This window comes from Pongo pygmaeus, chromosome 12 (genome assembly GCF_028885625.2).
Source record: "Pongo pygmaeus isolate AG05252 chromosome 12, NHGRI_mPonPyg2-v2.0_pri, whole genome shotgun sequence".
Lineage (NCBI taxonomy): Eukaryota > Metazoa > Chordata > Mammalia > Primates > Hominidae > Pongo > Pongo pygmaeus.
In genome coordinates, this window is record NC_072385.2 from 100,604,594 (window position 1) to 100,627,475 (window position 22,882).

At 39.5% G+C, this 22,882-nt stretch overlaps 1 protein-coding gene across 23 annotated transcripts in view; it reads right to left on the reverse strand.

Moving 5' to 3' along the window:
* The window catches only part of LTBP1 (latent transforming growth factor beta binding protein 1), a 443,088-nt gene that overhangs the window by 80,706 nt on the left and 339,500 nt on the right, over window positions 1-22,882 (reverse strand). For all 23 annotated transcript variants that reach the window (XM_054475443.2, XM_054475439.2, XM_063648824.1 and 20 more), the window contains 4 exons: window positions 18,727-18,849; window positions 17,654-17,776; window positions 9,865-9,987; window positions 4,144-4,269 (listed from right to left, as the gene is read on the reverse strand). In XM_054475443.2, coding sequence (XP_054331418.1) covers window positions 4,144-4,269; window positions 9,865-9,987; window positions 17,654-17,776; window positions 18,727-18,849 — 495 coding nt within the window. The remainder of the gene's footprint in view (window positions 1-4,143; window positions 4,270-9,864; window positions 9,988-17,653; window positions 17,777-18,726; window positions 18,850-22,882) is intronic.

Below are 22,882 nucleotides of genomic sequence, written 5' to 3' on the forward strand. Positions count from 1 at the left end.
CTCTTGTTGCCCAGGCTGGAGTGCAATGGCGCAATCTCGGCTCACTACAACCTCTGCCTCCTGGGTACAAGTGATTCTCCTGCCACGGCCTCATGAGTAGCTGGGATGACAGGCGCCTGCCGCCACACCCAGCTAATTTTTGTATTTTTAGTAGAGACGGGGTTTCACCATGTTAGTCAGCCTGGTCTCAAACTCCTGACCTCAGGTGATCCACCTGCCTTGGCCTCCCAAAGTGCTGGGATTACAGGCGTGAACCACTGTGCCTGGTCAGATTATTTTTTTTTAAGAGACAGGGTCTGGCTCTGTCACACAGGCTGGAGTACAGTGGCGCAACCACAGCTCACTGCAGCCTTGAACTCCTGGGCTCAAGCGATCCTTCCGCCTCAGTCCCCTGAGTAGCTGGGACTATAGACATGAGCCACCATGTCCAGCTAATTAAAAAAAAATTTTTTTGTAGCGACAGAGTCTTGCTATGTTGCCCAGACTTGATGATGAGTATTTTTCATGTGAATTAAAATTCCACAGTAAAAAAGGGCAAAAATAAAAAGGCAAAAGAATTATGATTTTTTGCTAAACAAATGGATATGGTCAAATGGACCATAAAACAATGAGCTGAGTGAAAGAAAAAGTTTCCTTTGTTTTAATACACAAGATAAAAGCTCTGGCTATAGCGTGAAAGGAAGGTGGCAGGAGAAGATGAACTATAACTGAGAGAGGAAAGGGAAGTGTAGCAGAAGTCAATCAGAAGAGTCCTGTTCCCCTGCAATTTCCTGACATCTAAGTCTGGGATTTGAAAAAAATATCCTGTGTATTATATTATATATGACACGTTACACTCTGCACTTATTTATATCCAGAAAGGGCAACTATGCTATGTTATAAACACTTAATGTATCCTACATATACCATTGGCTTCTTTATCCCCAATTCCCCTAGTGGAATGTAGGCTTCATGTAGGCAAGAATTGTATGTTTTACCCTTGGAACAGGGCCTGGAACCAGATAGGAACTCAGTAAATACTGGTTACGTGAGTGAATAAATGACAAATAGCTGCCCACCCACCACCTACTTTCCACTTTACTTGAACTGTGAATTACACCATTCTTTATCTTATATGGGAGAACCACGGTGTTTCTCCTTCCTCTCCCAGGTATGTATCCCAGAGTACCATATACAGATTGAGTATCCCTTATCCAAAACGCTTAGGGCTAGAAGTATTTCAGATTTGGGATTTTTCTTTGCGGGGGGTGGTGGTAATTTTGGAATGTGTACATTATTCTTACCTGTTGAGCATCCCTAATCCAAAAATCTAAAATCTGAAATGCTCAATGAGCATTTCCTTTGAGCATCATATCTGCACTCACAAAGTTTTAGAATGTGGAGTGCTTTAGATTTTGGATTTTCAGATTGGGAATACTCAACCTATACATGTAAGGGAAAGGAAGGAGCCAGTGGTGCCATTTTTATTGCTATAGAAGCTGCCATGCTACACTTAAGACAATTCATGTTGACAGAGTTTGCCTCTTCATTGTGGTTCATTAACTATGACCAGATGCTGACACTTCTCCAAGTCATGGGAAATCAGGGAAGGGCCCTCCTTCCTTCAGCTGTGTGCGAGTTATTTAGCCCTGCTTAGAGCAGGGCAGGTCAGCCCTGGTGTCAATGCGGCTTCAGCTCCTCACACAGAAGCTCAGAAGAAAATCAGTAAATGGGCATGAGATAAGAATGCCACCCACTTCTTCTCAGTGTTAATTCAAGTACTACGTACAACTGCTCCATTGCTAAATTTCAATCACACATCAGCCTCACTGCTGAATACTGATCACATGAGCTGGCTTTGTCCTGCAGCACAGCCAGAGGTAGAAATCAGGACATAGCACTATTGCCATAAGTTTCAGACTGAGTCTAACAAAGGGAAATTTGGACCAATTTAGAATATTGGATTAAGCCCATAAAAAATAAAATTCATGCAGAACTTATCCCAGAAAGAGAATAACATGCATAATAATTATGGAGAGTTCTAGTTATACTACCATGTATAATACCAACAGAATATTCTAACTTGTATTTCATTACTTATAAAATTGTCCAGGTTCTGGAGTCAAGGCAGTACGGACCAAGTGTCACAAAGAGTATACTCAATGAGTACAGTAATTTATAAAGCATTACAAGTTTTCTAAAACCACATTTTTAAATTAAAGTCTTTGCCAAGTAAATGACCAACAAAATTAGAGCTGCAACTAAATTACAGTGATTATGCAACTCTCAAGTTGCAGAAATCTGTGTTAAAAAAGTATAGAATTAAATCATTAGTAAGTGCAAAAGACAAAATAAATGTGAATATATTTATGTTTAGTATATTCTTTTGGAACAACAGCTTTGACTAGTGAGCACTTGAGGTTACTTATGTTTTTTTCTGAATATAATTTTGCATGGCACAACCATCAGTAGTTATACCACAGACCATTTTTTAGGAAGCAAGCCTTTACCATCCATGATTTAGAGCTAAGCAAAAAGCAAACCTGCATCCTTCTGGAGTTTAGGAATTCTGCAAATCTGTTTCATCAGTGACTCGGATGGGCTTGCACCCTATCCCTCAAGCTGAGGAATAATATAATCTCTGCAGAAGAATGTATGCATTCATGGAGTGTCTTTTCTAAAAGCTCTGGTCTCGAAGCTCCAAATATAAAATTTACATAAAACTTGAACCACTGAAGCATGGATTTCTTCTAAATCTCTCATCACCCACATTATTATGATGCTTTCTTCCATTTCCCAACTTCCTATCCCTTCCAAACCCCTCAATCTGTTTGCTCAATCCACTCTGAACTCTCTCTCTCCCAATTCTAGTCAAATCTGGCATCCATATTTTGTCTGCTCAGCAGGAGAGTAATTTCAACAATCTTCTGCTCTTTATAAGATCAGTTTATTCCTCCCAATATAATAATTAGTTTCAGATGAACCTGGTTGCTGGCACTCGGCTTGGTTCCATTCTGGTACTAGCAAGGAGAGCAGATACTTCCTGTTGCACTATTTTTTAGAGCAAAGAATCTGGGCACTATGTGAGACCCAGAACAAAACTTTTGCAATTTACTTCTTTAAAATATAGCTGTTTCAATAATCTAGATTCTCAAAAGAGATCAACTGAAATTATGATTACGGGAATCTTTTCAGTTTACTTTTAAAATGGTTCAGGTAAATTATTCCTCCATTTAGCAAGCTATAACAGGTCTTCAAGAACACAAATCTTATGAAAATAACCAGTGCTGTATTCTTGCAAACATACAGAGGTTGTAAGTAGGAAGCCAAGAGCATTATCTTAACATCTTACAACTTAATTAGCTTTTAGGAGATAATAAATACTGATAGGTAAGTAAATATACTGCCTTGGAAATAAGGATATTAGGGGAAGAATTCTAGAAGATTTGTTCACAGTGACACAGAAAAATCAAGCAAGACATTCTTTTTTTCTTTTTTAGATGGAGTCTTGCTCTTGTCGCCCAGGCTGGAGTGCAATGGTGCAATCTCGGCTCACGGCAGCCTCTGCCTCCTGGGTTACAGTGATTCTCCTGCCTCAGCCTCCCAAGTAGCTGGGATCACAGACACCCACTACCACACCTGGCTAACTTTTGTATATTTAGTAGAGATGAGGTTTCACCATGTTGGCCAGGCTGGTCTTCAGCTCCTGGTCTCAAGTGATCCACCTGCCTCGGCCTCCAAAAGTGCTGGCGTGAGCCACCGCACCCAGCCGCAAGACATTTTTTATACACAGAATGATCAAGACCATCTACATGAAGCACAATCAAAAGAAGCAGAGTCCCAGGGGAAAGGGAAGTTGCCACAGTTTTCCTTTAGGTCTCCTACATGTCTCCTATCAGTCACTGCACATTTCGACTCATTAATTCAGTACCAGTCGTGGAGCCATCTGTGAGTGTTTTTATCATCATAACCTTAGGTTATCCTGTTCGTAAATCCCAGCAACCCCTGAGCTATGCTTTCAGGTATGGTTTACTTTGATGCACACATGCTTTGAGGCTCTGAATTATGCAGTACCTCTTAGTGTCTTTAAGTCTTTGTATAAGTGAAAGCAATCTCCTCTCTCTTTTATCACACAACAATATGATTTCGTATGGTTTATCTTACCTTCACACGTACGGCCATCTGCAGAGATTGAGAAACCCTGTTGGCAGACACAATGGAAAGAACCCTCTGTGTTTAGGCACTCCCCTTGAGGACCACAGAGCCCTGGATGTTCACATTCATTAATATCTGTAATTTAAAAGAGAGTCTTAAAAACTTGAAAAAAATCGGTTTCATTCCCATATACTATCAAACAGATGGTAAAGAAATCTATTATGACATGGCTGGACATTTATTTAGTGGCACAACTCTACCATTTATTCATAAATCAACCACAGGACAAGCTGAGTTATGAGAGAGAAACTATTTAGGTTGAGTTAGGAAATAGCCAATGTACAATCATTTTTGACCTGCAAAAAAAGCAATTTCATAGGTTCAACCCAAAGTTACCCTTATTTTAGACACATGGGGCTTGAGGAATACTCCACAACTCTGAGAGACGCACTTCATTGGTGAGAATGCTGTGTCCTTCTTTGTCCTCTCCCATTGCCATGCACACAGCTGTTATAGTCTGTAGCACCTTGCTACATTCCTGCCTATCCATCCCTAGGATGTGGGCTTCTTAAGGGCAAGGCTAGACATGTCTTATTTATAGTATTTGGCTCATACATGGCACTTCACAAATGTCTGCTGAATATATAAATGAAATAGACTCCAATCTATAACTCATTGGAAATGGGTAACAGAAATAAAATACAAGTAAAAGAAGGCCTATTTAGTTATTTTAGAGACAGGGTCTCACTGTTTTGCCCAGGCTGCAGTGCAGTGCATGATCATGGCTCACTGCAGTCTCAAACTCTGGGGCGCAAGTAATCCTCTCTCCTCAGCCTCTCCAGTAGCTGGCACTAAGGTACTGGCCCCATGCCTGGCTAATTTTTTAAATTTTTGGCAGAGATGGGGTCTCACTATGATGCCCAGGCTGGTCTGGAACTCCTGGCCTCAAGTGATCCTCCTGTCTTCGCCTTCCAAAGTGCTGCAATTACAGAGGTGAGCCACCATGCTTGGCCGAGAAGGCCTGTTAGACCATGCAAATTCGTATTTGCATGGTTTCCGATGATGAAATCAGCGAATCAGGGCTCAGTGCAGTGCCTACCACACAATGAAGGGTCAAAAAGCAGTAATTACTATTAAGAAGACTCATGAACAGATCATGCCATACACTTGTGTTGTCGACTTTATGCTCAGCTTGTCCTCAGTGTAATTGTGCTCCCCATGGCCAGGGTCAAGGGCTACTTCCAAACACTGATAACACATGGACTGTTTACTATAAGTAAAAGGCTCTTTCAAACCAGTTCTAATCATATTGGCTAACAGTGCCCAAGATGACAACATAAAGCGCCTAGAGAAAGGTACACCTATTCACAATGGTTCTGATACATGCAACTGCCTAATTGTTGGTTTACTCATCTGTGTCCCTCATTACACTGATGGCTCCTTGATAAGTGATCTCAGTTGAAAAGCTCTGAGTTCCTGACTCCTATTGGGTACATTGCAGGGTCTTATGAATGTTTGTCCAGCACAAAATTTCTCAGTTATTTTCCTTCTCCGCTAACTGAATGGTGACTGGTGAAGGTTCTTTTAGTTAATTGGGGGTCATAAAAATGATCACACGTCCTTAGCAGCAGCATTCAGGAGGCATAGCTCCACTAAGGTCATTTTCCTATCTTCCCCAAGTCTCGTAGGCCCTCCCTTTATCTCTTACAAAAGAGGTCTTCAGTACAGGAACCCACATGAATACTGCAAACCTTAATAAGAACAGGGGAAAGGTACATACAGATTGTACGTTCTTCCTATTGGCTGCTACAACATGCTTAGCCACTGACCCAGTGGTCTTCAATAAAGTCATCCCTTTCCCTACAGCCAGAATCTCCTGAAGTTCTTCTTTTTGACTTGCTGATCTTCCTGTGCAACAGAAATTCTGGCAATTATTGGTTTAACCGTCTTCCTTTATTTAATCTTGAACTCTTTACCCTTCCATCTGCCATATAATTCAGATTATTTGGCCTGCCCGTCGCTGAATAAAAATAAGAAACCCAACAGGAATTACTCATACTTTCTTAACAATTCTCCTATTCTTGTTACTGTCACTAGTTTTTAGATATTTCAAGGAAGGCCAATGAATCATTTTCTACTTATGTATTTCTCAATATGATTTTACTCTGTGAAATTCTTTACTTCTTTTATAAAATCTCTGATATTGTCTATGTTTGTTCTCTACCTATTGGTAATATCTTAGATTGGCCATCCTTTTTGAATTTTGACCTCCTTTTGGTCCTCAGATAAACTCTTTATTTCCAACCTGCTGCCCAAGAATTAACTCTATCTGAGGAAGAAGGTGGCATGAAGTTCCACTGGCTTGGGGATCAAGCTCAGGACCTATATCCATCTTATTAAGCCCTAGCAGCTACCTGAGACACCTCTTCTTATTTTATCCTATGCCTCAGTGTGGTCCTTGAAAAACTACCTGCTTTGCAACTTTGCATAGGGAATAATGTGCACAAAGTTTTTGTATCAAAAAAGTCACTGATTAACACAAATAATTGTCTAAAAAGTTTGATGACAGGAACTGAAGATGAATTCCTAGACTTTTTTTTTTCCAGGAAACTGCTAAGAAAGAACAACATGAATATTTGGAACTAGGGAAACATATGCATTCAATTTCGATTGTACTTATTGAGGCATTTCTAAACTATGCTGCTAGTAACTTCGAGCTGAAAGCCAGACTATATTTAAGTTGGGTTTCTTTCATGGGTCCGCGATTCCACAGAAATTCATAATTTGGCATGCGTAAATCAAAACATGAAACTGAACTGCATTCTGAATCTCAAATGTATCCTGCCACATTTCTGAAGAGACTATTAACATGGAATTTCCATACTGTCTGTATATCATCATTAGTTTTGTATGGGAAAGAAAATCTTAAACATGCTTCCAACTGAAAATGCCTTACTGAATATAGAAGTATTTTCAGAACATTAGGTAAGGTTTAAAGTTTATGCCTATCACACACTGTTATTCAAACATGTCCATGGTTATTTGCATTGCCATCAATTACATTTTCAGAATTTAAACAAACTGAAATCTACACCTCTCTACAGAATGCTGACATGATCAAGGGATTAGAGAAAAGTACGCTACTAACTTCAGGCAGAGTGAAAGATCACAAAACTGCCTCTAGTGAAAGAGCGAAAAGGGATAATTCAAAATGAGGTGAGTATATATATGCCATCATGTACAGCTTCTAACAGGAGGTGGTGGGTGATAAAACAGATTCACAGACACTATTCTTTAAACAGTACTAAGACCTACTTCAGAAATGCTTCTCATTTATTTGGATCTACATTTTTCAGACATATTAACTTATTCTGGAAAACAGGAATAAATGTGACAGAGAATGAAGACAATTTAATAATGACTGATAGTCAATAAAACCCTGTATTTCTGGAGTAGTCACATATTTGAGAGGTGATATCAAACCACAGACACAAATTTAATATATTGAGAGAATGGAGTAGTGCAATTAATGAACCAGATAACTAAATCAGTTCCGTGTGACTGAACTCTAGAAGTTAAATTTATGCAATATGAAATCTTGGTTCATTTTTATTAAGATTTGGTTTTGCCTGTATTTGGCCAAAACAAATTGTGACGAGAAGAGTTAGAAAAGAAAATATACTTTTAAGCCAAAAAGCCTATAATAAAAACAAGATTCAGGGTTTGTTTTCCTTTTTTTTTAATTTCCATCTCTTGGTATTTTTATATAAATCAAGATTCATTTTGTTAAAAGGTAATAGTCCCAAAGTGGAAATATTCTCACATATATTTATAATTCAAATGTTCCTTCTCTTTTGCATTAAATCCAAGCACATTTAATTTCTGCACTGGAAAAAATTGAATTTCACCTTATTGCATGAGGATGGCAAATAAATATATGATCTCAAATGAGGTACATGGTATATTTAAATCTTGGGATTTTTAAAATACCTGTCTCGGGTACACATCAAGTGCAGGAAGGTGTATATTTAAATCTTGGGATCAGTAAAGGAATAATTTTTTAAAACCTTGTGGCAAAGGTCCATGTTTTTCATCTCTCTGACACATGGCTGGGTGTGACTGGTAATACAGATATATAATTCCAGTGCCACTATCTTAGAGAGTAGATACCATCCTCTCCCACAGGAAGACTGTTATTTGGGACATGTGAGATGAGATATAATTTATGGCAATCCAGAATTTTAAAAAAATCATACATATTCAGTAATAGTGGGTAAAAAGTAACTCCAACAATTTTTTTAATTTATTTTTGCTTTGGGATACACTACACAGTTCCATAACGGTAGATAAACAATAAGAAAAAAATAATATTTATCAGGTATCAGAAATAAACAGATATAAAGGTAAAATAAGTGTGAATTTTCAGTGGAAAATATAAACATGGGTTTACTAACACTAGTAAATAGAGGAAAGCTTGTGGGTCAAGTCAGGTATATCTAAAAATGTTGGGATAGAGAATCTAGAGAATTTAATTTTTTTAGCCATGGTGTCGAAATGACTCAATGGGCTACCTTGTGAGAGAAATCACTTAATTTCACTTTCTTCTTTCTTTTGGCTATAAACATAACAATAATTGGTATGGCAATGTAGGGAAGAGTAGTGGGAAAAGATACTGGGTTCAAATCTCAACTTTACCACTCATTAGAGAGCAGCATACTCACTAACTTCTCGGAGCCTCAGTTACTCATGCACAAAATGAATACAAGAAAAGCTACCTCTGAAGTTGCTGTAAGAATTCGAAGAGATACCAAGATACCTACAGTACTCAGCATACTGAAGAAGCTCAGTTACAGCTGCTGTGATTGTTATTATTAGTATCTGTGTTGTGTTGCTGTGTTTTTATTAGTACCCTTCATGCACTGTACAGTTTGGAAGATTAAACGTGACAGCACATTGAAAAAATGTAAGATCCCCTTCTTCATGATTTTGACCAAATTATTAGTGAGGCTTTTTAGGAAGAGAAAAAGCAATGGTGAGCCAGGTGCAGTGGGTCATGCCTGTAATCCCGCACTTTTGGAGGCCGAAGCTGGGGGATCACAAGGTCAGGAGTTCAACACCAGCCTGGCCAAGGTGGTGAAACCCCGTCTCCAATAAAAATACAAAAATTTGCCAGGTGTGGTGGCAGGCACCTGTAATCCCAGCTACTCAGGAAGCTGAGGCAGGAGAATCGCTTGAACCTGGGAGGTGGAGGTTGCAGTGAGCCAAGATCACACCACTGCACTCCAACCTGGGTGACAAGAGCAAGACTCTGTCTCAAAAAAAAAAAGCAATGGTGGGCACTGGATAAAAAAAGTGTCGGAAAAGGACAGATAAATACCACCTAGGAGACAAAATAAAATATGCCCATAAAAGATGCTATAAAGATAATTTAGAACCCAGTACCAAGGTTACAGCATGGAATAAACAGTAAAGTACAGGTGACCTCAGTATGGAAGCACGCAGTGAGGACACGGCTCTGACTCATGTGAGTTTCAGTTGACACTATGCTGGACAAAGCAACACCTTCCTGCACTTGATGCGGACCCAAGACAGGTATTTTAATATCAAAAATTGACATAGACTATTTACATATAAATCACATGGCAAAACCACAGACTATCATCTGGAAACATGGCAGAATTGAAGAATTATGTAAATAATGACTGGGGAAAAAAAGAGAGCAAGAAATACCTTGACATGTTTTATTGTCATCTAGCTGAAATCCATCCGGACAAGTACAATCATAGGACCCCGCAGTATTAATGCAGTCTCCTCTCTGGCAAACACTCTTGTCCTCCAAGCATTCGTTGATATCTAAAACCCGATTTAAAATTTCTTAAAGACTAAATAAATCACATATTGGAAAATTAGACATTTCTCTTACATGTAAAGGTACACTATTTTACATCATTTATAATACATAATTTTAAATACATGACAACTTAAAAATTTTTTTTTTTTTTTTTTTTTTTTGAGACGGAGTCTTGCCCTGTCACCCATGCTGGAGTGCAGTGGCACTATCTCGGCTCACTGCAACCTCTGCCTCCCAGGTTCAAGTGATTCTCATGCCTCAGCCTCCCAAGTAGTTGGGATTATAGGCACCGGTGCCACGCCCAACTAATTTTTGTATTTTTAGTAGAGATGGGGTTTCACCATGTTGGCCAGTCTGGTCTTGAAATCCTGACCTCAAGTGATCCGCCCACCTCAGCCTCCCAAAGTGTTGAGATTACAGGCATAAGCCACCACACCTGGCCAAGAAATGGAACTTTTAAACATCAAATGAAATTAAATGGAAGAGGAAAAGTCAAAATTCTGTAGCAAATAATAATTTACTTGATTATATTGTTGGTGATGATAAAGACTTAAAATATTTCAGAAATACTTATTAAGTATATCTTGAGCAACACTTGATCTATTTATACAAACTCCTGTATTATGCATTATAGAAAAAAATTTGAAAGTTTTCAGCATGGTCTTTGCCCCCAAGAGAAATGTTTGTTCAAAGAAACAAACTATATTGTATTATTAACAATAAAATAAACAAATGATATTGTATTATTAAACATAAAATATTACATTGTTTTATAAGTCCAAACCAATGTAACATAAGAATTGTCACAAAATATAATTATCTGACAAAGTAGTAGCATCAACTTTAGGGGTCATATGCATTTAGACAAAGAATATCATAAAGTTTAAAATAAAATTTTTGAGTAACAGAAGCATATTTGTAAATTTACTTATAGTAAATTTCACAGTAGGGTAGAATATGGGGGAGTCGGAAGAAGAGGGACTTTTGAACAGGAGGAGAACAGCAAGATCAAAAACCTAGTTTAAGTCACTTATTCAGCAGCTGTAACAAACAGGTTTGAGGTAGCCTGGATTTTAAAAAATGTTTAAAAAAATTCATAGCAAATGCGCAACTAAAAGTGGTATACATAACCAATAACGAGTTTTGACTGTGAGAATGAAAGACAATTAATGGCCCCCCTTCACCTCATGAACGCGAGCAGATCTTTCTCGAGGGCTGCTGATTACCATGTTTACCCCTAGTCAAAGCTCATTATTCCTAATGTACTCCATGAGCCCTCTTCTGTTGTGAATGTGAGGATTTAAGTTATTAGCAATGAAGAAAGCTAAGGAACAAAACCTTCTTTGTTTTCTCAGAATTTGGCATTTTATGGCATTTCTTGCAAATAATTGTAATTGCTGCCAAAATATGAGAGATTCCAGGAAGAAGTGAATATGGAGACTGTTGCCATCTGTCTAATACGCCCGGCTGTCTGGTTCAAGTACGGTGATACCAAATTTCATTTTTCTCCTAGAATCCAATCAACCAGTTAACAGGCTTCTGTACTATTCACGGGGCAAACAAAAGAGAAATAAGAGAGTGCCTTATCACTTCTTTCTATCAAATAAAAACATGTTATTATAATGACTGTTCACCCAGAATTAAAATGCTTCCGGGTACCGACCCTAAAACATAAAACAAAGGTGATGTGAATTTGTCTCAACTAAGGCAGGTTCTCAACTTCTTCTTTAATGTGTTTTTCTAGCTTTACTGAAGTATAATGTACATAAAATAAATTGATCTACTTAAGAGTCAGCTCAATGAGTTGTGACAAATGTATACACATCCTTGTGACCACATCCCAGTCAAGGAACAGGCATTTCCATCCCCAACACATTCCCTCTCACTCCTTTTGTGCTTTGGGGCTTCTTCCTCTCGGCATAATAGTTTTGAGATTCACCCAAGTTGTTGTGTGTATCAGTAGTTCTCTGGTCTTTATTGCTGGGTAGAATTCCATTGGATGAATGCACCATAATTTGTTTACTCATTCACCTTTTGATAAGCATTTTGGGTTGTTTCCATTTGGGCCATTGTGAATAAGGTTTCTATAAATATTTCTATAATCATAAGTCTTTGTGTGAACATATGATTTTGCCTTTTTTGAGTAAATACCCAGGAAAAGGATGCATGGGTCATGGAATTGGGTTATATTTAAGTTTTGAACAACTGTTATCTAAAGTGGCTGTAGCAATTACATTCCCACAGGAAACGTATGAGAACTCCGATTGTTCCACATTTACTCTGATAGCTCTACAACTATTTTAATGGGTGTAAAGTAGACAATCAGTTTTGTTTTGTTTTGTTTTTCAGATGGAGTCTCGCTCTGTTGCCAGGCTGGAGTGCAGCGGTGTTATCTCGGCTCACTGCAACCTCCGCCTCCCGGTTCAAGCAATTCTCCTGCCTCAGCCTCCCAAGTAGCTGGGACTACAGGCACCCACCACCACGCCCATATGATTTTTGTATTTTTAGTAGAGACAGGGTTTCACCATGTTGGCCAAGACGGTCTCGATCCCTTGACCTTGTGATCCGCCCGCCTCGGCCTCCAAGTGCTGGGATTACAGGCGTGAGCCACTGCACCCGACTGACAATCAGTTTTTCCCATTAACCTTTCTTTCTTTGCTTTGTAGGAAATGCAGATAATGAAGCGAGGAGAAGCATATTTGATCAGTGGCGTTAAATAAAAAACTCAATTCAAAAAAGATCATAAGAGAATCCTGGGAATATGAATTTCTACAAGAAAAAACACTTCATAACCTAGATGTTTGCCTCAGCATAATGGAAGCATGTTGCTCTGTTCATGCTGGTTTTTGTTTTTCTTTTTGAGACTGAGTTTTGCTCTATCACCCAGGCCGGAGTACAGTGGCGTGATCTTGACTCACTGCAACTATTGCCTCCCAGGTTCAAGCGATTCTCCTGCCTCAGCCTTCCCAGTAGCTGGGATTACAGGCGCCTGCCAACACGGCCAGCTAATTTTTGTATTTTTAGTGGAGATGGGGTTTTACCATGTTGGCCAGGCTGGTCTCGAACTCCCAACCTCAACTGATCCACCCGCCTTGGCCTCCCAAAGTGCTGGGATTACAGGCATGAGCCACCATGCCCGGCTCTGTTCATGCTACTTTAAAGCAATTTGATTCTCATTTATTTTCCAAAATCTAAGACAAATAATGAATGTGAGGGAAAAGAGCATTATTTTAAGTGTTTATAAATAATTATATACATCAGAAAGCTGAGCATATGTTAGGGTTAGGTTTAGTTTAAATTTTTTTTTGCAAGGCCTTTATCTGTCTTCAAAGCAATAAAAAGGTTGAACATTAAGAGAGCACAACATGGTACTATTTCGTACCACCACCTGGGGCAGTGCGAAAATATATATTTTTCCTAGAAGTAGAGTAACAGGTTTTAAGGGCAGGAACAGTGAATCACTGTCATCTTTCTACCAAGACTGAGCTTGTTGAGGTCACCAACTACTTCCAGCTTGCTAAAAATCCCATGGTTAACTTTTGGTTCTTCTGTTACCTAGCAATAACATTTGACACACTCCATCACTCCCTCCTCCTTGAAATACTTTCTTCTCTTGGATTCTGGGTTTTCTCCTTCTTCACTTGCCACGTTTTCCTCAATCTCCTTTGCTGGTTCTTACCCATTTCCTCACTTCTGAATGTTGGAGGGCCCGGGATTTATCTCTCTTCTAGCTATACTCATTCCCAATCAATTTCATGGCCTAGAACTCATCCCTAAATTCCAAATGCATAGATCCAATTGCCTTTCAGATATCTTCCTTTGAATATTCATCTTGGGCATCGAAATGGAAAGTGCCCACGTGGTGCTCCTCAGGTCTCCACACAGCTGGTTCCTTGGGCATCTGCACCTGCTATTCCTTTGAACTGAATGCTCTACCCATAAATGATTAAGTGTTATCATCCCAGCGAGGCCTCTACTTCCCTCTTTATTTAAAATCACCACCCTCCCTCAACACACCCCATATACCCCACTCTATTTTCTCTGTAAAACTGATTGCCATCTAACGAACTATATATTTTACTTATTTATCATATATATATATATATATTTTTTTTTTTTTTGAGACAGAGTCTTGCTCTATTGCCCAGGCTGGAGTGCAATGGCACGATCTTGGCTCATTGCAACCTCTGCCTCCTGGGTTCAAGCGATTTTTCTGCCTCAGCCTCCTGAGTAGCTGGGACTACAGGCAGGCGCCACCACGCCCAGCTAATTTTTTTTTTTTTTTGTATTTTTAGTAGAGACGAGGTTTCACCATGTTGGCTAAGATGGTCTCAATCTCCTGACCTCATGATCCACCTGCCTCGGAACTCCCAAAGTGCTGGGATTATAGGCGTGAGCCACTGCACCCAGCCATTTATTGTATTTTTTTGTTATCTCTCACACTACAATGTAATCTACAAAACGAAGGAATTTCTGTTTGGTTTATTGCCCTATGCCTAGAACAGTGCCTGGCACAAGCTCCACACTAAATAAATATTTGAACGAATACATAAGTGAATGTATGAATGCCTCTGATTTGGAAAGAAATACCAGAAAGAAATACTATCCCACCTTTCTACCTTTTTAAAATTTTGTCCACAAATAAATGACCAAGAGCAAAGGGCACAGAGGGAAAGGAAAAGACATTGTAAGTAGTGAGTCATCTTCTCAGCTTTGTAAAGGACTGCAGGGAGCAACCTTAGTGAGGGATTGGGGAAAGGTTAAGGTAGACAGGGAGATGAAAGACTGTGCTTGGAGGGAACGAGTCACAGGCAGAGCCTTTGAAAGCCGAGATGCTCCAGACCCCTAAGAATGAGGACAATGGAGGCATGCTCATTATCACAGAATGACTGGCTACCAAGCATGCTGGAGTCAGTAGCGCACAGAAGCAGGCACAACACTTGGGATTCTGACTCTACGAGGAGGCCAGCAGGATGACAGGACAATAAGAAAACAAGGTCTTTGCCAGAGCTATTAGGGGAAAATGACACATGTAAACATAAAAGCCAACAAGAAAGATGGCTCTTCCTTGCACAGCTGTGAGAGGCACGTGAACAGTCACAGCTCAGTTAATTATGGCTAAATATCACTGGGGAGGGTCGGAAACATTGCTAGTTGGGAATTAGCAGGCTGAAGTGCTAACATAGTTTCAAAGGCAGCTCTAAATTAGTTGGATGGACTCCAGTCCTATTTATAACCCAGTACACTAGAGAAACTAGTCCTGACTTTAAAAGAAAAGGGCCTGATTATATATTCCAAAAGAAGCTTTCTTACGGAACATAATCATATCTTATATACATTAATAATGAAGAACGAGTTTGCTAAAAGCTTTTGTTTGACTTTTCATGCAATGGATGTTTTTGGAATAAAAACCTTAGACTTCTGTTAAGATGCTTACACATTAAAAGAGACAAAGCGAGGAACATGCCCTCCGATGAACATCAGTTACCCAACACTTAATCAATGGTGCAGTTCCTTCTTGGCTTGGCCAGGAATCAGGACAGAAGAGATGCTGATGGTCAGTTTACGTTTTCAGTGCCCTAGCACAGGGGTCCTCAATCCCTGGGCCATGGACCAGTACAGGTCCGTGGCCTGTTAGGAACCGGGCGGCACTGCAGGAGGTGAGCAGCAGGGAGCAAGCATTACCACCCGAGCTCCATCTCCTGACAGATCAGCAGCTGCATTCGATTCTCATAGGAGGGCGAACCCTCTTGTGAACTGCACATGTGAAGGATCCAGGTTGCATGCTCCTTATGAGAATCTAACTAATGCCTGATAATCTGAGGTGGGACAGTTTCATCCTGAAACCATCCCCCCAACCCCGTCCAGGGAAAAACTGTCTTCCACGAAACTGGTCCCTGTGTGCCAAAAAAGTTGGGGACCACTGCCCTAGAATATACCTTACCAGTTACTTAGTTCTAGAATAGATTCTTCCATAAATGTCTCCCTCCAACACGACCAACCCTCCCACCTTGGGATGCCACTACCTAGAATCATTATCATTTACCCATGTATTAGAGAGTTCCCAAAACACAACTTTTTCATACATAGTCATATCTTATATTATCACTTAATGGACCTATTTCTCAATAGGGGTGTGTGTGCGTGTGTGTGTTTGTGTGTGTATGTGTGTATATATGTGTGTGTGTGTGTGTGTGTATATATATATAAGCTGGGCACCACCACGCCCAGCTAATATTTGTATTTTTTTAGTAGAGACAGGGTTTCAGCATGTTGGCCAGGCTGGTCTCGATCTCCTGACCTCAGGTGATCCGCCCGCCTCGGCCTCCCAAAGTGCTGGAATTACAGGCATGAGCCACCGCATCTGGCCTTAATAGGTATATTGATTACAACTTTTCACTGGTATTATTAACTCTTTGAGGAACATGATCACCTTAGGATAAAATCTTAGAAGTTGATTTACTGATTCATTAACTCCTGACCTCAGGTGATCCGCCTGCCTTGGCCTCCTAAAGTGCTCGGATTACAGGCGTGAGCCACCACGCCCAGCCTCAATAGGTATATTGATTATAACTCTTCATTGGTGTTATTAGTTTTTTGAGGAACATGATCACCTTAGGATAAAATCTTAGAAGTTGATTTACTGATTCTTTAACAGTATACACTTTAAGGCCTTTAAAACGCTGCCTAAATTGCCTTCCCGAGGGTTGGGTCATTTACACTCCCAGCAGCAGGAGGATATGGGGCTCAGCCACTTGTGACTGCTTGTGCCAAGTTCTCTGGTCAGAAATGTAGATGCTGTAAACGACAATGGATCTTTCCCAATTAACTGGACTGGTAGTGAAAAAGGATCTGGGGCTGCTGAAATGTGTGTGTCATGAAACCATTCACCAAAAGGCTCATCCACTTCTCTCAAAGGTGGGGTTCAGACCCTCCTTCAAAAACTCGGACCCTGCCAACATGCATATTTCTGGTTTCACAACTGACAGGCTCTAAATGCAGCGAAGCCTCAGGTGGGCTGTGAAAAAGCTTGTTACTTAGGTGGACAATGAACACAGAGGAAGTTCACAAGTGACAGACTGGTGGTAAAAGTGAAAAAGGAGCTCACTGGGAGAAGATATTCCCATCTCCATAAGCAGGCCTGGTTCAGTCACCCAACCACTGCAGAGAGCTTCTTAGCCAAACAAGTAGTGAAAGTGGTTGATGACTGCACGATGCTGGACACGTGGGATATCTTTCAGAAATGTTTTATGCAAAAAGCCAAAAACTGAATTGATGTTTGGCTCTGAAAAACCTTCTAATTACCTGGAAAATTAAGTTGTATGTACTTATTTGGAACATTTAGAAGTTGGTTCTGCATAAATAAGGTGTTACAGTTCAGAACTATGTACCCAGGATAAACCATCTATAGCTGGTAAAGTTAAACTGATTCTTTTATGCCTTTGGCTGGCACAAGTCTAAAAGACAGCTCCAAGCAGTGCAAAGATAATCTGGACTCTACTCCCTTCTTTGAATTATTTATGTGACCCCAGGGAAGACACTTTGCAGGGATCTAATATCTTCACTATGAAATCAAGAGATGAGGTTCAAAGATCAAGGCTGAGATGATGCCCAGATTTCCCTCCGATCTGGGCATTTTATGATTCTGAAATCAGGAGCAATTCTTACCTTCACAGTGGTCTCCAAGCCCAGATGCTCTGTAACCCTGGTCACACACACATTGAAAAGAGCCCTCAGTGTTCCTGCACTGCCCATGAGCACAGAGATGACGGTGCTGGCATTCATCAATGTCTATGAGCAAGAGAATACAAAGAAACTGTAGAAGTGGTGCTTCAAAAACATTTTCAATCAGTCTCAATTGGATCAGTGTAAATTCTAGAAAGACAATGTTGATGCAAGTAATGACCATCATGTATTGTCGCTTTTGTAATACTATCTCAGGAGACTTTTTTGCTTCTCAAATATTCAGAGTATACATGAAGACGTGGATATTGTTTCTTTATGAAACAATGGCCTTATACAGTGTGGATTCTGTTCTTAAATAAGAAATGGTGTTTCCTCTCAAGAACTCTGGACACTTGTGGTTGACACAGGTGAGATCATAATATCTTCAAGTTCAGGAAGCACATACTTATTGGGAAGTGAAGTATTTCTGTGTGAAATTCAATGAAATATTCCTTTAAAAAGTCTAAGGTCAACCCTAGCAAATCCAGAATCCTCACTATCACCCATAGGAACAGAACATATTTTGCAAACTTTATCTCTAAGGGGGACATTATTACAGTTTTACTGAGAAGTCTTCTTAGTGATTTTTTTAAAAGGCAAAAATTTTTCAACGGTAAATACAAAAATTAAGGTTATTAACATTCCACAGCATAAAGCAGCCCGATATAATGACTTTCTAATTGTTGAAATCCAAGTATATAAAACCTTTAAATTAATTTACATGTTTAAATGGAAATTACCTTCTGTAGTAAAGAATTACACAAAGAGCGATAATTTTTCTTCTTAATCCTAATGCCTAGCCATTGATAGCTAATGCCATAGGTTTTCAAATTTAACTGTTTTCAATCTTGTTTTATTGACTTTCCTAACTTATGTTTAAGTCCCTGGCTTTCTGGCACTATAACGCAATTATCTAGGTAATTTTTAAAAAGTAAACTCACTTGATTGAGTGTACATTTTTTCAGACCAGGTGCTTTAAGCTGAAGTTTCAGTAGTTCATGTTACTACACTCTTACCTTCACACTGGTCTTTAGCTGCCGACAGCTGGTACCCCTGTCCACAGGTGCACCTGAAGGAGCCCTCGGTATTTTTGCACTGCCCATTTACGCATAGATTCCCTTGCTGACATTCATCAATATCTGAAAACACAACAATGGCAATTTTTCTGAAAAAGAGACTACCCGGGAGAATGCAGCGCTCCCTGCAATGCATTCTGAGGTTAGTGTTACAAAAATAATAGTACTTCTTATGTCTGGCACTACACACTTTAGTATGTATCACTCCACCCATGCTGTTGTATCAACCTCAGTATACTCATCTATAGAATGGAAATAACTAAAAATAGACAATAAATCAATAAGCTACTTATAATAATCATACTCCTCACCATAAATGTCTTGGAATACAACATGAAATATTTTAGAGTTGCAAACAGAAGGCAGAACCTGATGCAATATAATGGTGCTTAGACAGTTTGTAGACCTGTTTAGTTGCATGAAAGAAGTCAGAAGTAAAACTCGACTAGGAATTTGAAAAAAAAAAAACCAAAAACATAAGCAGTTATGGAAGGAAACAGATAATTCTACTTCATCTAGAAGTTGAACTATAAGGTCAAACAGTTGTATAAAGAACTCTGGCTCATTTTCGAAGTAACAAGGAAAGCCAAGAGAAATTACGATGACTGCTGAATACCAAAGGAGAAAGTGATAAGTGAGGATTTTCACACATGCTTTGACTGAAGATAAAACCACTAACTGAGAAAGAAGATAATTCTTAATAAGTGTCGTAGAAAATGTCATGTATACGAAGTTATACAACTGAAGTAAAGGACTGGCTTCATCAATAACTTGAACACATCTGGTAAGAGTAGAGTTTTCCAGATGTTTTTGTTTGGCCGTTATATTGGTCTGACCTAAGCAGATAATTCTGTCTTGCCTTGTCCGTGCAAATACAGCCTCAGAATGTTCTGCTGAATGGCTAGCCAACTTACAAGAGTTTATGATTATTAAAACATGGTAGGTACAACTGATCTTCATCACCTACATGACAGGTTTGTTGTGAAGATTACCGAAGGAATAGATATAAAACACATTAGCCTTACACTCACAGAAGGAGAAAGGAGCCCTAATCTAAAGGGAGTAATAAATAAAATAGGGGGATATGTTTTTTTAAAAACCATGTCCTATAGATCAATGTATGACTATTGTTTTCTTCAAATTTTCTTATTTAAAATGCATCTAAAAGTGTTTGCCAAGAAAACTCAATTAACTATATAGGCCTTTCACTCAAGTATTATTGACAATTACCTGTTTCCCCTGAGCAAAATTTCTTTTTTTTTTTGAGACAGAGTCTCGCTCTGTCGCCAAGCTGGAGTGCAGTGGCCCGCTATCTCAGCTCACTGCAACCTCCATCTCCTGGGTTCAAGCGATTCTCCTGCCTCAGCCTCCCGCCCAGCTCATTTTTGTATTTTTAGTAGAGAGGGAGTTTCACCATGTTGTCCTGGATGGTCTTGATCTCTTGACCTCATGATCCGCCTGCCTCATTTTCCCAAAGTGCTGGGATTACAGGCGTTAGCCACCACACGTGGCCGCAAAGTTCCATTTCTTAACCTCTAATGGGGCATTAACTTTTAAAATGTATCCAGATATAAGCAAGGTATCAGGTTATCCCTTCCTGAAATAGTTGAAATTGCTACTGAAATATTGAAATAGTTTCCTGAAATAGTTCACACAAAGTATTAATGTAATTGGAGTTAAAAAATTTGTTTATTTAATATTTCATAGCAATTACTTTAGTTGATTAAAAACTTTTGTTTTACCAATTGTGTTCTTGGTCTCTGATTTATAAATAATTCCTGGCTGCCAATATTGTCTGTCCATAAAGAAATTAAACAAGGTAACTTTCATTTTAAAGATTATTTTATACCGTTCAAACACTCTAAGTCTCTTAGCTTTAGGAACGGTTGCTGGCGAAGATCAGCCTACGTCACTATTTTCTTTTAGCACATTCTATAAAATACTTGAGATGTCAGTTCACGAACTGAAGACCAACAATAGTTCTTGTAGCTGGCTGGATCTCACATAACATCTGACAACATTTTTAGTGCTTTGGAATCCTTTTGACTTTCTCATAGAAGACAACAAATTAAGCATTCCAATGTGAAGATGTCTGCAGCAGAGATAGGCCCTCCATTCCAAGGACTGTCAGGGTATGCCAGACATCTTACGTAACTGACTCATTTATGTTGCTAAGAATGTCAGGAGTAATTCATGACAAGTAATGACACATACACTTGGAATAACTTGAGGCAACACAGTTATCTTGAACAAGGTGATCTTTGGGTCTTTAAAATGACCAAGGGAACAAAGATAGATTAATTCTAGGGATAAAGATATTTTTCTTTTCTAATGAGGGATAACATTTCTGAGCCAAAAGAAAGCTTTCTAATAAAATAGGAATGCTGGACAAATGTCTTCTTTCTTTTGTGCCAAGAATATCACACACCCCTGACATGTGAATGTACACCTGACACTATGTGATGACCAGAGCCTTTCACCTCTATGTTATTCTTCCCAAAAACCCATGACCCCAGTTTAATCACGAGAAAAACATCCGATGGATCCAGAGTGGGGAAAAAGCTACAGGATTCTGGCCTATACTCTTTAAGACAGATAAGATCATGAAAGCTAGGGAAAGATTCATTGGGGAGACAAGACAACTAAATGCAATGTAGTATCCTGGATTGGGTCCTGGAACAGAAAGAGGATGTGACTGGAAAAACTTGTGAAATCCAAATAAAGTCTAGTGTTTAGTTTTTTGCTTTTGTTTTGTTTTGTTTTGTTTTTAAAAGGCAGGGCCGGGCATGATGGCTGACGCTTGTAATACCAGCACTTTCGGAGGCCGAGGTGGGCGGATCACAAGGTCAGGAGACCATCCTGGCTAACATGGTGAAACCCCATCTCTACTAAAAATACAAAAATTAGCCAGGTGTGGTGGTACGTGCCTGTAGTCCCAGCTGCCCGGGAGGCTGAGGCAGGAGAATCGCTTGAACCTGGGAGGCAGAGGTTGCAGTGAGCCGAGATCGCACCACTGCACTCCAGCCTGGGTGACACAGCGAGACTCCATCTCAATAAATAAATAAATAAATAAATAAATAAATACAGCAGTATATCAGATCCTAGCTCTGATGTGTAGAAGCTGTGTGAGCTTTCTCATCTGCAAAAAAAAGAGAACAATAATGCTTCCTACTAGGGCTGATACGAAGATTGCACGAAATAATACAGGGACAGAGATAATGTGGGAAGAATGAGTTAATGCATCCCAGGTTGTAATGGGAAGATGCCATTAGAATCAGAGTAGAGGTCAAGGTTAAATGTCAAGTGTAAGTAATAGCCCTTTCTCACCTCTAAGCGTTGGCATATGCTGTTTCCTCTGCCTGCCAAGTTTTACTCCCCTTTGTATTCAATACTTCAAGACCAAGTTCAAATAGCAATACCTTTGTGAAGCTTTCCCAGACGCACACAAGCAGAGTTAGCCACACACTTCCTGGCTTTAACAAAACTTTGTTTATGCCTCTAATTTAGCAAACACCACCACCACCACCATGTCATGCTCTGCCCCTGCATTAACTCATTCTCTCTGCATGATCTCTGTCCCTGTATTATTTCCTGCAATCCTCATATCAACTCTAGGAGGTACCATTACTGTTCCCTTTTATTTGCAGATGAGAAAAGTAAGGCTTAGTGAAGTAAGACGCCATAACTTATCCAAGCTCACACAGCTTCTATGCATCAGGACTAGCATCCGATATGCTGCCTTTTTTAAAAAAAACTAAATACTAGACTTTAGACATTATATATATATTATAATCTTGGATATTAGATTGCTGTTAGTTGTCTTGTCTCCCCAACCAATCTTTCCCAGGCTCAGCTGGGATGGCAACGGCCAAGAGCAAGACAGTGGTAACGAGCCATTCATTCAACATGTGCCTACTTTGAGCATCCCACTAGAGAGGCTGACCCCCTAATTTTAGGGATGACACAATGTCTGGAAACCTGAGACTATTCACCCAAGGTCATACCATGAACCACTGGAAGAGCACAACAGGTAAGCAGTGAGGAAGAAGATGAATATGAAAGGCAGGATAATCTTGAACAAGTACTTGGGTCCAAA